Source organism: Candoia aspera, chromosome 3 (assembly GCF_035149785.1).
Source record: "Candoia aspera isolate rCanAsp1 chromosome 3, rCanAsp1.hap2, whole genome shotgun sequence".
Classification (NCBI taxonomy): Eukaryota; Metazoa; Chordata; class Lepidosauria; order Squamata; family Boidae; genus Candoia; species Candoia aspera.
This window is the reverse complement of record NC_086155.1, coordinates 114,400,144-114,417,481: the sequence shown is the minus strand read 5'-3', so window position 1 is coordinate 114,417,481 and position 17,338 is coordinate 114,400,144. Positions and strand designations below refer to the sequence as shown.

At 37.8% G+C, this 17,338-nt stretch overlaps 1 protein-coding gene across 1 annotated transcript in view; it reads right to left on the bottom strand.

Moving 5' to 3' along the window:
• The window catches only part of NRG2 (neuregulin 2), a 163,475-nt gene that overhangs the window by 46,492 nt on the left and 99,645 nt on the right, over positions 1-17,338 (bottom strand). The window contains exons 4-6 of the mRNA XM_063299925.1: positions 16,934-17,000; positions 16,260-16,431; positions 5,327-5,445 (exon numbers count right to left, since the gene is read on the bottom strand). Of these exons, the coding sequence (XP_063155995.1) occupies positions 5,327-5,445; positions 16,260-16,431; positions 16,934-17,000 (358 nt within the window). The remainder of the gene's footprint in view (positions 1-5,326; positions 5,446-16,259; positions 16,432-16,933; positions 17,001-17,338) is intronic.

Genomic DNA, 17,338 nt, shown 5'->3' with positions numbered 1-17,338 from the left:
TATTGAATGTCTGAATTTTAATACTTAAAGTTAAAGTGGGGGTACATTTTATCTTTTTGTGGTTGTTGTTTTAATAATAGAGTTGATCTTGTTTCTCTCCTGTGGGAAGGAGATATGTCCCAACTCCCCAGTTGGGGGTGAGTGGGTGAAAGGGCAAAATCCTTTAGTCACCATACCTCTACACTACACAGTCAGTAGGTGGCACTATCAAAATTATTTTGATATTTGCATTTTGACCTTGTAATCACCAAAGCAGCAACGGGCATGAGAACCTTGTCTCTCTTGCAGGGTTACAGGAGTAAATGCCAAGTGAGGCACCCCTTGGAGGATACATGGTGGCAGCTACCAAGCTTCTACCCCAAAGTGTGGGGTGGGTGGGTAAGGCCAGGTTGTGCAAACTCAGAAGACTTCTGGAACAGAAGACTTGGGTACTCAGCATTGCTACATATAGATTTAACTGTGATCACAATTTCTTGAACAGAAAGAGGTAAGAAGAGTTAGGGACTTGGTCCTGTGATAGTTGTGGTTATGGGCATCATGGTGTGTGTGTAAGCGTGCCTGTGTGTATGGGTGTGTGTCCAAATTTGCAAAATGGTGAGTATAGCATTACAATCAAAAGCTTTCCCCTTTTGTAACATTGTATGATGTCACCACAAGGGTTGGGGGTATCAATTGCAATGCTGCAACCTCCATTCTACAAATTTTGAACCCCCACGAAATACTGCAGGCTGTGACAATTTAATATATATATATATTTGTAATGATCTCACTGCCTTTTGATGAGAAACTTGTAAAGGAATTTAGAGACCTTGGGAAAGGAATGGAAGAGCCATTGGGGGGAGAATGAAGGAGTGAGCCATTAAGGAAGGACTTGCAGAAGTCATTACACAATGCAGAGATTGAAGCAAGCATGAGAAAGATATTCAAAATAATCTTGCTTTGATTTAATTTAGCAAAGGACAGAGAGAAATTTGGAGAGCGTTTCAAGATTCTGTTATCATGCCCTACAACAATAAAGAAGCATTCTTGGAATCCCTGTGGCATCCATTTCTTGACCTGACTTACCTGACCTACTTCAAATGCGAAAGATTTTCCAAGTTGCTCTCTGATAATTGTATGTACTACTGATCTTTCTTCATTTTATTACTCTTTCTATTTTTTAAAATAGATTTTTTTTTTAAATCTCAATGTCTCTAGTATGTTTGTTGACTTATTCTTTGCTTTATTGCTTGACTAGTTCAATTTCCTAAATTTTACTGTATTTCATCTGGTTCATATTAGTTTTTTATTTTATCATGCTGCTTCTTGGTGATGTTTTTAGATTTTTTTTAACCTCCTGAGTTATTTTATAGGACACCTAAAGAATCTATAATAAAGTTTTTGTTTTTTTTAAAGTCAACAAATAGAAGAAAGTAACAAGAAATTACTCTGTTACTGCATACAACACAAACATGCCTTATTCTATAACATTTGTCATCTTTCCCCTCAGACACTGTCCGCTGAACTTAAAGCTGCAAAATTGTAAGCTTTCTTCAGCCTCCAGATAATTTTTTATTGGCTTGTTCTGTCATTATTCCTGCTCACCAATGTTTGTTTTGAAACAGGGAAAATAGAAATCTCCAAGGAGCATAGCTTAGTGATAAGACTTATCCTTATCTCCAAGGAGCAGTATTTGCAATGCAGTCTACGTTGCTACTTCCTATCCTTACCCATTCTACTGCACCAGGAACTAAATCTTCTGTTTTCTACATGTGGCTTGGACATATTGCCAACTATTAAACCAGTAAACTGTATACTATAGGTGGTTTCATTTATTAAACCATTCCCAGGATTAAATAATATGTTTGTTTCTCATGCTGTCACACTCCAGTCTTATGCATATTTTCTCAGTACCAAATGTTTGGATATTTTGCATCCACATAGATCAATGGCTTTCATAATTCATCATTGTCATTTTAAAGAACTATATTATGTATAATTTATGAATTATTAAATATTCATTTTATTATTATCACCACCACCATCTAGAATCAAATCCTGATTAGAGAAGGGACTGAATCCTTGATTTATAATAATGCACAATACAACATTGCAAATCATGCAAAGTGCAAAACAGATTTACATTCTCCACTTTCAGAATATGTATATTATTTTCATAATAATGACTTCAGTATTTATCATGCAGAAATGTAAGCTTCAATTACAAAATAGCTTTATTCAATACATCATTTAGAAACCAATATTTACACTTAAGCCCTTAAAAATAGAGCTCTTTCAACAGGACAACCTATCACCCTGCAAAAATATTGGGATTTTATCCTTGGTCCTTGGTGTTTTCCAATATAACAATATATATTAGGGAAGGACTGTTGGTTATTTTTCATCACCTTTTCCACTTGTTGTATTTTGTAAATATGTTGTAGAGTGCCTAGAGTCACTTGGACGCTTGTGACAACTTATAGATTGAACAAATAAATATAGAGTTTCTAAAACTTAAGAAGGTGAAGGAATCAAAGAGGATACAAGAATCAACTGCAGCACAAAGGTCAAAGATGGGAGGACAATATCCAGTAATACAGTATATATATAAAACTGATGTTAGGAAGAGAGTCAGGCAAACAAAAGATAGCATATAAATATAAATATACATAGAGAGAAAGAGCTCCAACTGCAGAGACTCTGCAAAAGAAGATGATATAGAGGAAGGCTTAAGAAAACACAAAGTATGTTGAGAGAGGCAGAAGAACAGCAGACTTTCCCAGCACTGCTACCTGTCCTCTGCCTTTGGATGGGGGCTGGGAGGAAGGGCAGAAACTGTGTACTTTTGTTATCTGAACATAAGGTGCATCACACCGGAACGCTGCATAACACTGATACTAGAATGTTAATTTTGTTTGGCGCTACATGTCCCAAAATGAACATGACATTCAAATAATAAATTGATTGATAGTATGGATGAATAGGAGAAGAAACAGTGCAGAGTCACCCTGCTTGCATTCCTAGCAAGCCTATTGCTACCATCGTCTCCTGCTGCCTTGTTGTTAGCAATGCTTCTCAAGGCCCATTCAACCTCACTCTTCAGGATGTCTGGCTCTAACTCACTGACCACATTGTCAAAGCTATCCCCGATATTGTTATCCTTCCTATACAGGTCTTCTGTATATTCTTGCCACCTTTTCTTGATCTCTTCTTATTCTGTTAGGTCCTTGCCATCTTTGTTTTTGATCATACCTATTTTTGCCTGGAATTTACCTCCAATGTTGCTAATTTTCTGGAAGAGGTCTCTTGTCCTTCCTATTCTATTGTCTTCTTCCACTTCCGCGCATTGCTTGTTTAAAAATAATTCCTTTTCTCTTCTGGCTAACCTCTGGAATTTTGCATTTAATTGGGCATATCTCCCCCTATCACTGTTGCCTTTTGCTTTCCTTCTTTCTTGGGCTACTTCTAGTGTCTCAGCAGACAGCCATTTTGCCTTCTTGGTTTTCTCTTTCTTTGGGATGTATTTTGTTGCCGCCTCCTGAACAATGTTGCGAACTTCTGTCCATAGTTCTTCCGGGACCCTATCTACTAAGTCCAGGCCCTTGAATCTATTCTTCACCTCCATTGCATATCCCTTAGGAATATTAGTGAGCTCATATCTAGCTGATCTGTGGGTCTTCCCTAATCTCTTTAGTCTGATCCTAAATTGTGGAATAAGAAGTTCGTGATTGGAACTACCCTCAGCTCCGGGTCTTGTGGCAAGAATATACAGAAGACCTGTATAGGAAGGATAACAATATCGGGGATAGCTTTGACAATGTGGTCAGTGAGTTAGAGCCAGACATCCTGAAGAGTGAGGTTGAATGGGCCTTGAGAAGCATTGCTAACAACAAGGCAGCAGGAGACGATGGTATCCCAGCTGAATTGTTCAATTTTGCGAGATGACGCTGTAAAGGTAATACATGATATATGCCAGCAAATTTGGAAAACACAAGAATGGCCATCAGATTGGAAAAAATCAACTTATATCCCCATACCAAAAAAGGGAAACGCTAAAGAATGTTCAAACTATCAAACAGTGGCACTTATTTCACATGCCAGTAAGGTAATGCACAAGATCCTGCAAGGTAGACTTCAGCAATTCATGGAGCGAGAATTGCCAGATGTACAAGCTGGGTTTAGAAAAGGCAAAGGAACCAGGGACCAAATTGCTAATATCTGCTGTATAATGGAAAGAGCCAAGGAGTTTCAGAAAAACATCTATTTCTGTTTATTGACTATTCTAAAGCCTTTGACTGTGTGTTCTTAGTGGTATGGGGATACCAAGTCATCTTGTCTGCCTCCTGAGGAATCTGTATAACAACCAAGTAGCAACGGTAAGAACAGACCACGGAACAATGGACTAGTTTAAGATTGGGAAAGGAGTACGGCAGGGCTGTATCCTCTCACCCTACCTGTTCAACTTGTACACAGAACACATCATGCAACAAGCTGGGCTTGAGGAATCCAAGGCTGGAGTTAAAATCGCTGGAAGAAACATTAACAATCTCAGATATGCAGATGATACCACTTTGATGGTTGAAAGTGAAGAGGAACTGAGGAGCCTTATGATGAAGGTGAAAGAAGGAAGTGCAAAAGCTGGCCTCCAGCTAAATCTGAAAAAAACCAAGATTATGGCAACCAGCTTGATTGATAACTGGCAAATAGAGGGAGAAAACGTAGAGGCAGTGAAAGACTTTGTATTTCTAGGTGCAAAGATTACTGCAGATGCTGACTGCAGTCAGGAAATCAGAAGACGCTTAATCCTTGGGAGAAGAGCAATGACAAATCTCAATAAAATAGTTAAGAGCAGAGACATCACGCTGACAACAACGGTCTGCATAGTTAAAGCAATGGTATTCCCTATAGTAACATATGGCTGCGAGAGCTGGACCATAAGGAAGGCTGAGCGAAGGAAGATAGATGCTTTGGAACTGTGGTGCTGGAGGAAAATTCTGAGCGTGCCTTGGACTGCAAGAAGATCAAACCATCCATACTCCAGGAAATAAAGCCAGACTGCTCACTTGAGGGAATGATATTAAAGGCAAAACTGAAATACTTTGGCCACATAATGAGAAGACAGGACACCCTGGAGAAGATGCTGATGCTAGGGAGAGTGGAAGGCAAAAGGAAGAGGGGCCGACCAAGGGCAAGATGGATGGATGATATCCTAGAGGTGACAGACTCATCCCTGGGGGGAGCTGGGGGTGTTGACGACCAACAGGAAGCTCTGGCGTGGGCTGGTCCATGAAGTCACGAAGAGTCGGAAGCGACTGAACGAATAAGCAACAACAAAATTATAACTTACCACTCCTGACGGTGAGACTGCCTGTGGAAATGTCTGTTCCCAGCACATTTTCTGCTTCACAACTGTATTCCCCTGTATCTTCAACTTTCACTTTACTGAACTGAAGTCTAGATATTTTCCTGAAAGAAAGAAATAAGGCTTAGTTATTACACTACTTTAATAATAGCATTAGCTGGAGTTAATAATTTATTTATTTATTTTTATATTAAATTTATACACCAACCCTCTCACTATAAAAGCAACTCTGGGCAGCTTACAAATAGAGAATTATAGAACCATTATAAAAATACAAGAAATACAAGAAGGTAAAGGATTAAAACTAAAAGGCGGAGAGAGCATCTTCAAACCACCAACCAACCCCAGGGCTGCCTACCACTCTTGGATCCACAAGCTAGTTGGCAGAGCCAGGTCTTGATGCTCTTCCAGTAGGCCAACCTCACCTCAGGGGGCAAGATGTTCTACAGGGCAGGGGCAACAGCAGAAAAGGCTCTTCTCCTAGACCCCACCAGTCAAAATTCTTTAGCCAATGGGGTCTGTAACATGCCCTTCCTGCCGGACAGGTGGGACAGGTGGATGAGACAGTTCCTCAGGTAACCTGTTTAATTACCTTAGATAGCCATTTGCTGAGCTTAAATGTATTCTCTGGTGAAGATTTTTTGAGGAACATTGAAGGATTTTTCTACAAAGAGAAGGGGCTGTAACAAGTAGCAATAATATTCATGAATGGATTGGAAATGACCATCAGGAACAGAAGATGGGGAGAAGTATAAGAGAGAACTTTTTTCATAAAAGTCAGGAAGTAAAGCTACAAACTTTTTTTTATTCCAATATCTAATAATGGTTTATTGGGAACAAATGGGAGCAACTGAGTATAACTTTCTCAAGTACTTTCACCACCACCCTTCACAAGACTGATTGGTCAAAGGAGTGTAGTCTGATCACATGGATCATTGTAATCTGAGAACAGGTCTGCCAGTCACTAAATCCTATACTCCCTCTTTCAAACAAGGTATGCTAGGAAACACCCAAAGTAGTGATGGTGGTGAGGGTATGTACATTGTTTCTGGTGGGTGATATCTTCCTTTTCATCCACCATGCTGAGTTTCATGGAAGGTTACAGGAACTGTACATGTTGCACCTCAAGGAAGGTAAGCACATGCTATATCATCCCATTTTCGGGACTCCTATATCTGGGCTGCAAAAATGTGGGCAACCACTAGATAGCAGCAGAAATAGAGGGGTCTACTTTTTAGTTGCCCAGATATGGTAGCTCTGTTATTCTACTCTATATTTAAGGTTCATGTTGAAGGGCTATAAAGGTAGTCCTTGCTTACTGACTGCCTTGTTTAATGACCATTCAAAGTTATGATGGTGTTAAACAAAATAGTTCTGTGACCAATCCTCGCATTTATAACTGTTGTAGCATCCCATAGTCACGTGATTACTATTTGTGTGCTTCGCAACTGGCTTGTGACAAGCAGAGTTACTAAAGAAGGTAGAAGTAAAACAGTAAGTCATGGTCACGTGATGTTTTGCTTAACAACCACAGTGATTTGCTTAACAACCAAAGAGGAAGTGAGGTTGTAAGTCAATTGTGGTCACGTGATGTTTTGCTTTTGCAACTGCTTAGCAATCAAGTTGCCTGTCCCAATTTCAGTAGCTAAGTGAGGACTACCTGTATAGCCCTACTTTTTATCCATTTGCCTGAACTTCATAGAATTTCTGTTACCAAAATCTGTTTTGTTTTTGACCCTGTTAAGAACTTTTTCTAATGTGTGAAAAAGTGTGAAACTGTCTATGACTCATTAAAGCAGCCCTATCTCATCCTTGGACTACTGTAATGTGTTGTGCACTGAAGATCACCTGGATGCTGCAGTTGATGCGGAATGCAGTGGCTCATCTGTTAACCAGCACTTTACACTAAGAGCACATTATAACTGTGCTTCAGGCCCTGCACTGGCTCCCAATAGGCTTCTGGGTGCAATTTAAGGCGCTAATTATTATCTACAAAGCCCTACATGGCTCATCATCTAGATACCTACCAGACCACCTTCTCCTGTTACAGTTCACCAGGCCAATTCAGTCATCTCAGGAGAAACTATTGGTTCTACTCCACTCCCATGAAGTGAGGGAGGCTGAGGCACAGAGGCCCTGCTTTTCAATAGCCACTCCTACCCTTTGGAATAACTTTCCAGTTGAAATTAGTTTTGGCCCCACCTTGATTTCATTTAGGAAGATACTCAAAATTGTAGAGCATTTTTTGGACTGACTAGCACCACCCAGCCTGAATGAATAAATGCATGTGTGTGTCTCTTACCTTTGTTTCATTTTTAATTTTGTCTGGATGTTTTATGTATGTTTTTATCAATGTTAACTATGGATGTTTTAATTTTAGGCCGCATGGATGGTTTATCTGTACAACACTGTGAACTGCCAGAAGCATTACATGATTTGGCAGTATACTAGTTGAATAAATGAAACAACCAACAAATAAATTAAACTTTACTACTACTAAATAAATCCTGAAGAAAGAAGCATCTTTTCTGAAGATCTGAACAGGGCTTTAATGACCATTTAGACAGAAGGAAACACAAAGGAAAACATATTCAAAGCAATTTGGAAATTTTATTGCTTAAAGCACACCAATTTATTAATACTTGGAAGACAAGTAACCCAGTTTTTACGTTTCTACATGTTATTTGGCTAAATATCAAATTTGTCTGAGAATAGATCGGATTCCAACTTCCACTCCACATCGGTTCGTATTTTAACAAATGTGCAGTACTACAACACCACGCCCTAATTCAATTAAAACTTTCCAATTTGTTGCTTTATAGATGCTACCAAATGCACCCTCTCTCTCTCCTATATTATTCCTTCTCATTATAGAAGCATTAGCTCAGAATATGAGAAAGAATAAAAATATTCAATCTTAAGTATTCTGAAATAAATCTGTCAGCAGGTGACATGCTTTGTTCGCTTCAAAATCCTAACAGAAATAACTCAATTGCAAATGAAATTAAACAAATTTATGCGCTAGCAAGTTTAAAACTTAATTTTAATAAAGCCTCTCCAATGTAAATCAGAGAGCCAGTTTGGTATAGGCATCAGGCTAGAAACCAGGAGACCATGAGTTCTAGTCCCACCTTAGGCAGAAGGCCAGCTGGGTGACCTTAGGCCAGTCACACTCTCTCAGCCCTAGGAAGGAGGCAATGGCAAACCAATTCCAAAAAACCTTGCCAAGAAAACTGCAGGGACTTGTCCAGGCAGTTGCCAGGAGTCAACATGTACCCAAAGGAACCAAAAAAAAAACAGTTAACCAATCCTGATAAAGAAATATCTTCAAGAAGCTACAATACTGGACTTCAAGTCAGTCCTAGTAAATTTAGTTATGTAAGAGTGATATGACTGAGGAAGGCAATGGCAAACCTCCTCGCTCTATGGTCTGCCAAGAAAACATTGCGAAAGCAGCGTCCCCCCAAAGGGTCAGACATGACTCGGTGCTTGCACAGGGGACCTTTCACCTTTCACAAGAGTGATATAGGACTGTATATACAGTATGTATTACAAATGATTGGCATCAATTAAAGCATAATAATTATGATTGTATTTACACAAGATTAAAACAGAACTTAAATAATGGCAACAGCATTTCATTTTTGTAGCTTAATTGATTCAAAATAACTATTCTTCCTAAAATTATGTTATTATTTCACATACTCCAAGTTCCATTGCTTTCTGTCTGGTTTTGAATGTGGCAAAGAAATTTCTCTTCACTGTTATACAACAATGTTTTAAAAACAGGATTAGGTAAACATTATAAAACTTCTGAATACTTTCAAAAACAGCTGTGTTTAATGCTCACAGCTATGTAGTCTAGAAGGGATGCTATCTTTCTCCAGAGGAACCACTGATGAGAAGGATTTTCTAGCCAACTGCGCATTCACCTAATTCAAATCCAATTCAAATTTCAAATCCACATTTTACTTAACTATGGTCAATGTCAGGCAAGGTAAAAAGAAAAACACAGAAACAATGACCAAGTTCAGTTAAGACAGTATAACCTAAAAAAAATTGAAACCAGAGTAAGAAAGAAATTGAACAAAATGCAGTAAAACTACATAAAACATAATGTAAAGCAGAAATAGAATAAAATAAAAGAGAGAGGAGACTTCATAATATCATCACTCCAAGATTAGGACATCTTATGCTTTCTTATGGAAATTACTGCAGAGATGTTTCTTGCATTTCTGCTGAAATCAAGCTATATTGTGCTTATAGAATTCGCACAATGTATTTAGAAAGTTACATATTTTTAATTGGCTAAGGTTAGTCTGGCCATATTTGTTCTTGACAGAGTCGTGCTGATTTCTATCAATGGCCATCATTTACTGGATGCTTATATTCTGCTCTAGAACCTTTGCAGAGATCAGTGTCAGATATTATTCCTCTTTGGTTTCCTGGATCCCCCTTTTGCCATTTTTGAAAATAGAGAAAATATTTGCTTTCCTCCAGTCCTCTGTCATGCTACCTGTTCTCCAGGATTTCTCAAATATAGGATAAATTCAAAGGAAATAGGTGTTCCTGATTTTGAATATGAATCTCAAGTTTCAATTCCACCCCTTCATCCTTCTTGGTGGAAATGTATATTCTCTTTTCAGAAGAGAGTGAACTAGAAAGGGTTTAGTAGTTTGATATTTTCTTTATTACTCATTAGCATATTTTTGTCTTAACTGAACAGCTCATATGTTGATTTTTCTTTCTTTTTTTCCTTTTTATAACTTACTGTATCTGAATAAACCAATTTGTCAATGTCAGCACATCTTGAACCATATTTCCAATTCTGTGCTACCTGTCATACTCTTATATGGCCATTTGTCCCTCTTTCCACCTGCCATGTGTGTTCCTGGTTTGGTTTTCAGAACTTAACTTTTTCAATTCACGTTCCATGGGATTACAACCTTAGCATGATGGGAGGGCTCAGTAACACAAATTATCTTGAGAGCCATGCTGTTGGGAATGCGAGCTCTTGATCATTCTTGCTAGTAAGGTCAAAAGGGTAGAGTAAACCTGAGTTGGGGTAATGTGAGGTAGGGCTCTCCAGATGCAGGGGAAGTCAACCCACTTAGGCAAAGGCATTCTAACATGTAACTCCAAAGAAGGCAGTGGTAAGTTGCTTCTGTATTCTTGCCAAGAAAACTATACAGACATGCCTTAAATATTTAAATAGACAAGTTAGGGAGCCAGACTCCCAAGCTGGCAGTCACTCTTCTAGTTATTGGGAAATTTTCATGAATTGCTCTGGAAGTGATCACATGTCCAGACCAAAGCCACAAAGAAATGTTACCATGACAGTATTGAAAGAGGACTCCCTCATTTTACAAGGTCTTATATAACTGGAAATAGAATATGAGAACCATAAACCAAGGAAACTTTAAATTATCAAAGAAAAGTAAAGCACATTAAATTAAATTAGATTGTTTAGGAATAAGTGAACTGAGGACTTCGATGGGCTTTTTGAAATCAAATGGTTTAGGTCATAAAACCATATTTAAAAAAGGATTGGCAATGATAGTAAAAAGACAATGAAAAAAGGCAATGCTAAGTATGCATATTGCTGTGACACATGAAACAACATCTAATTATCAGATTTATTCATGGAACTACACAAATTGCAAGAGTAAAAGACACTGAGGATTTCTATGGCAAATTGCAAGAGGTGAATGCAACACATAGAAAGAATATACTACTATGAAGGAGTGGTCAGAATGCCAAACTTGGATAAATGCAACTCTGGGCCATTGGGTAAAAATGCAACAATGTAAAGTTAGGTTAATGGAGCTTTCCAAAATGAATTTTTTTGGTCTTGCCAGCCCTGCTTCAAGCTACAAGCCACCAAGATTTGTGTGCCAGCAAGATTTGACAATCAATATATAAAATCAGTGTAAGGAACACATTCAGGATGCTTAATATATAAAAGAGAACCCAAGGAACAAGAGGAAGAGAGAAAATACACTGTCAAAACCAAAAAAACTATTCCCATAATTTCAAAAAGAAAAAGAAAAAAGAAAAGAAAGATCAAAGCAGGTTTCAAAACAAGAAATCATGGTAGCTATAGAAAGATGGAGAATTGAGCAGTAAGGATTTAACCTAACCTAACCTAACCTAACGACTCTGGGCTGCTCTCAATATAACAAAGAAAATAAAATACAGTACAATTCATTCCAGAGGGTAGGTGCCAAAAGATGACATTGTTTAATGGAAGGGACCTGAAGTGTGCCAATCCTGTCAATTTATATTGGCCCAGCAGACACCATGGAAGATAGACGGTCCCTCAAACAAACCTAAAAGAAGAACATATGATAACTAAATGCAAACTTCTGTATCAAGCACAGAAGGACAAGGACAGATACCTCAATCAAGAGTCCCTCTGGTGGGAGGAGATGAGTGGTGACAAATGTGATAAACAAATAAATAAATAAAAATGTCAAGAAAATACAGGAAATTGACAACGAAAGGGTTATATTGAAGGATATTTTTGAACAGTGGACACCAAAGTTAATTTTAAGAGTTTCTGCCTCTATAGACAGACTGTATGTTAAAGATGTTATGGAACACGTTTTACTGGACAAGACTGAGACTGATCTGAAAGTGGATTTAAAAATGGCAAGCTACAAGAATGATATGGAAAAAGATGCTACACTGGACATACAAAAGAAACAGCTGATGTCTTAATAATTAAAAGGGATAAACAAGAGAGTGGCCTGGATAATCTTCCAGTATTGGATTTACAAAAGAGGCTTGTTAAAGCTTTGAAGAATTTTGTGAGAAGGGACAAAAAAAATGAAAAGAAATCGAGTTTTAGGACATTATCTGAAGGGACTAAAGATCAATATTGTTAAAAATAAAAGGAAGGAAAATAAAGTTAGTTTATTTGAACAAGGTTAAAATAGGTATGTTGTTATTATGTTCACCCTTAATGAACTTTTGCTGATTAGGACTGAAATGATGAGGTTTTAAGGATTTGTTTATAGATAAGAGGTGGGATATGGGAAGAACAGATCATTTGCTGTACTTTAAGAGAAGGTGATAAGTTACTAAAATTGTTTGTACTTGTTGTGATGAAGGGGGAAAGTCATTTCTTTATATATTTCTTTTCTTTTTCTTTACTGTATTCTTTTTTATTTCTTTTCCATTTTTTCTCTATTTTCTTTTTCTTTTCTGCACTTTCTATTTTTTCTTTTTATTCTTTTCTTTTTTAGTTTATATTAGTTTTTTTATCATTGCAGTTGTAATTTTTAACACAATTACTATGAAAAAAGGAAAATAACAACAAAAGGAAAATGAGATTTTTTAAAAAGAGGATTGGAGAAATCACAAGACAACTAACACCTTAAGGTGGCAGTAATCAAAACTAATCATTGGCAAGATCTAATAGAGAGAAATGAGGGTAAACGAAGATAGAAATACTATACTAAAATCCTTTAAAATGGGATTATAGAATAACAGAAGCATTTGTAAAGAGGCTACATTGACCAAGTCCATTAGAAACAAGGTACTACAGGCAACAACAGCTATCTAATAGTAAAGCAGCAGGTGCAGAGGAAATATTCATTGAACACTGAAAGGTTTAAAGCTGAAGGAGAAGAGGCAGTTCAAGTGCTTTATCAACAAATATGGAACATATGAACTATGTGGCTTAGAGATTGGAACAGATTGTGGTCTATATACTTATAGTGAAGGAAGGAAATGTGGAAAATATGCAAATTACCAAATCATTGCACAAATTCCTCACAAAAGTAAACATTTGTTTAAGGTCTTAAAAGTAATAGAACTATATTCATGAAAACAGAAATGCAAAATTCAGAAACAGCTGAGAGACACAAAATTAGATAGCAAATATAAGATGGACACTGGAGAGAACATCAAGAGGAGAATCATCCTTGATTTTTTTTTATTACGCAGCCTTTGGTGATGTTCAACATACTAGAATGTGGAATATATTGAGGTTCATGACAGTGGCTGAACACCTGACTATTCTTTTAAGGATGACACCTAACACACTAACTGCTTTGGTTTCCATCTTTTCTCACTGGAACTGTTTTTAATTCTGCTTTTACTATCTCCTGTTTTAGAAACTCTCACCCATCTTAGTCTCCTCTTCTCTATTAGCTTGTCTTGCCATGTCATCCTTATACTCACTCTGAGTTTATTCAAAACCTGCTACTTGAAGGCCAAGGTTAACTCTACCTTCAAGTGCAGCAGCAATGAGAAAGGCATTGGGAGCAATCTATTACCTATGCTGATTTGGAGCAGGGGAAAAGAGGAAGGCAGAAAGGCAATAAGAAATAGAATATTTGAACTCTGATTAGCAATCCTATGAGTGAAAATCATCTCTTTTAAGGACACAATATTAATATTTCCACAGCTGTTTATAAATGAATCCCCTCAGAAATTAAAATAAGTTGAACAGCATTTCAGTATGGAAATTTTTAAATTCATGTAAAAGAGTTGAATAATCACTGAAATCAAGTGTTCCTAGATTTTACCAGCTTTTATTTTAATAACAATATTGATGAAAACAATTAAACAAGCCTTTTTTGTCCATAATCAAATATCATTTAAATGAAGAGATAAAAATCCCAATGTTGAATAGAAAGGATCTCATTTGCATCTCAGCTTTGGTCCAGAGAGCTCATAGCAGCATACATATCTCCCCCCACCAGAAATCCTTCCTCAATTACAACCCCTGCACTAATTGTCCCTCCTTATAGATGGACTTAAAAACAGATGAAAGCTTAGAAAATCACCAAATCTCAGAAGATTTCAGTTTTTTCTTGTGAGGTTTAAGATGATAACAGTGACATCTCATGAAGTTTAGAAGTCTCATGAGATGTTAGTCTTTGAAAAAAATAATAGTAATTTGGAGGGTCTTGAAGATACCTTCTGGAGCAGTCATGGTGCCTATGGGCAACCTATTATCCATCCCTGGCTTATATGACAAAAGCTTTTGATGATGAAGCCATGGTTCGCATTAAGGAAAAGGGTGGAAACTGTGGATACAGAGCATCTAAACTGAATAATCTGACATTTTGGAGCACTGCAAAATGGCAAATATTGAGACATTATTTAAATTTCTCCCAAAAATGCCAGGATGGGGAGAACAGGAAGCAAAAGTATGTGACAGGTCTATCCTCTAATCACAAGGGACCCTCCTTCAGAAACTTTCCAATCATGTAAGAAGTCCTTTCCCTACAAGAAAAGTGCTGAAAAGACCCTGAATATCAATTGCAATGCATTTATTAATTCCAAATTGCTGTAGGAAATCACTGGAGATTTTATGATCCAGATCCAAATCAAAACATATGTTTAAATAATGCTCTTTGTAGAAAAAGGCCCTTTAATTCTGTCCAAAACTATCCAAAACCCTACTCAATTTTTTAAAACATTTTTGCTGGTTTCAGATCCATCTAAAAGATAACTATGTATATATTTTTATCTATATACGGAGATAAGCCACAAAATTACAGCTTTCTTTCTTTCTTAAAAAAAGGAAAGTTCAGAAAGCTTAACTCCAAAACCATCCACATTATTTTCTGAAACTGGACATTTTAATTCCTTCTGAAATGTCTATTATCCCAGCAGGTTTCATCCTCTTCTGTTGATTTAAAAAAATTAGTAAGTTAAAGCAATTTGACGTTTTTCCATTGGAAGCACAAAACCCACTTTGGGCCAAACTCCATATTAAATCTGGCATCTTGAACCATATTCAATGCAATCTTATCCCATCTAATTTGACTCATGAACTCACTTGAGCTGCAGTCAAAACACTGACTTCATGAAACAAAGTACTGTGCAATGTATGGACATCCATGGAACACCCTCCACTCTAGGCCTGATCTGGTGTTAGGAAGCCTGCTGGCCTTGTTTCTTGATAACTTTTGCTAACATACAATGGCCTTGCTGTGATTTGAGAAGCCAGGTGCTCAGCATCAATAGAGAATTCCATGTCCATGTTCCACATTGGTATCCATCAGAACATTATGAGGAATTTAATTCTTTGGCATTATGTACCAAGAAAGAATAGTAAATACCATTAAAAAGGGAGAGGGCACCTCCCTTCAATGGATCTCCAAGAAAGCACCCCTTCAAAATAAAAACAGGAAGCAAAATGGCCCCTGGTTCTAAGCCACACTGCTTGCTCCAAATGACCTAAGTCACTTCTAGGCCTGATACCACTTGAGGCCATCTGGCTCCACCTCCACCACACCAAGAGTTAAGGTAGAGCACATTGACTCTCCCATCCAGAGGACCCATTGAGGAGCAGCATGCCAGCTTTGCTCACTCCTAATGCTAATAAATAATTGGTCATCTGCCTTTTCTTTTAACTGAATATGACTAAACAAAGTATTTTTTTTCACATTACAGCAAAAATAGTTACGCTTTCTTGCTTTAGAACAGTACTTCCCAACCTCAGCAATTGTAAGCTGTGTGGACTTCAACTCCCAGAATTCTCTAGAATTCTGCTCTAGATGGTCTATGAAAAGAAATCGTTGGGTTTCCCATTTTGCAGCACAAGTCTTAGCTTAGAACAGGCTTCCCCAACCTGGTGCCCTCCAGTCAATATCTGAAGGGCACCAGGTTGGAGAAGGCTGGCTGAGATAAATGTCTCTTTCCTTTGAGTCCAGCCTGCACCTTGAAACACTGAAGTTAATAACAAGTCCTCTGAGAATATTATGAACAGATCTCACTCACAAACAAGAACCAAAGCTATTTAGGTCTAAATATTATAAGCATTGCTTTATTTAGAAATTAACTATTCCTAATCAGTCATTCTTATGACAATTATACCAATAACGGATTAAGAATGCTTAGCTATGATAACACATTTTTTTACATTTTTAGGATGAAAAAAGCACCTGTTTTTACTTACTTTCCATTCCCATATTTTATTCTGATATCTTTGCTCTTTTTCATTTCTATGCCATCTTTGAACCATTTGTAGGATGGCTGGGGATTTCCAGCACTTGCCTCACATTTCAAAGAAACCTTTGCTCCAACTTCTACATTTAGGCTCTTTAGTTTCTTGAGTTTGGGAGGGACAGCTGTGAATAGAAACAGAAAGAGACAAAGTCAGTTTAATCAAGCCACCACCCCTCTTCAGTTCTGCCCGCTCTGAGGAAACCACAGCCGAAGCCCCGTTAGCTTGATTTTTTCAGAACCTTCGATTTCAAGGCTTTGTGGTTGCATGAAGCCAGTCGTGAAGAGCTGATTTCTTGTTTATCCACTGTTCCCCACTTCCACCTATCATTGTTAAAAACCTTAAAGCAGAGGAGAGCAGATACTTTTGCATATTGAGCTTTTGGTCTTTGGCATCAAAAGCAGCTTTGGTTTCCCTTTCAGCACCAGATCCCTCCATTCTTCCTGCTGATGCACATTTTCCTTCCACCATCTCCCCACTTGTCCCTTTGCATAAGAGAAACAAATGTGCATCTACATGAGAAGCAAACAGACAATACAAACGCTGGCAAGGCTTTATCGGAAGACGCATTAGTTCCTGTTCTGATGCTGCTTTCACTAACTCACCCGCGACATTCCCTCTCTTACCTCTGCTGCTGTTGGCAGCCATGCTGTTGATTCCACAGCCTGTGCTGATCTGAACGGTAGCATTTGGCTACAAGAAGGGAAGAGGAGAGGAGGAGGACTTTTTTCTTTTCAGTTCAGCCACAATCACTGCAGATTTTTTTTTTTAATGCTCATGTGCCTGCCTTTTTGTTCTGGGAATGTACTGTGCACTGGCTTCTCTGCGGCCAAATGGGAATACAAAAAAACACATCTCCACAGAGAAAACAATGCAGAATAAGAAGGTCATTCAGCCTTTCAGAATGACAGTCTACTCTGCCAAACAGTAATAGCAAAGACTCAAAAGGAAAGTCTCTCTGTGATAGAGGATAAGCAGGGCAGAGACAGAGAGACAAGAATCTGGGCCACTAACCAAGCCATCCCAGTTGT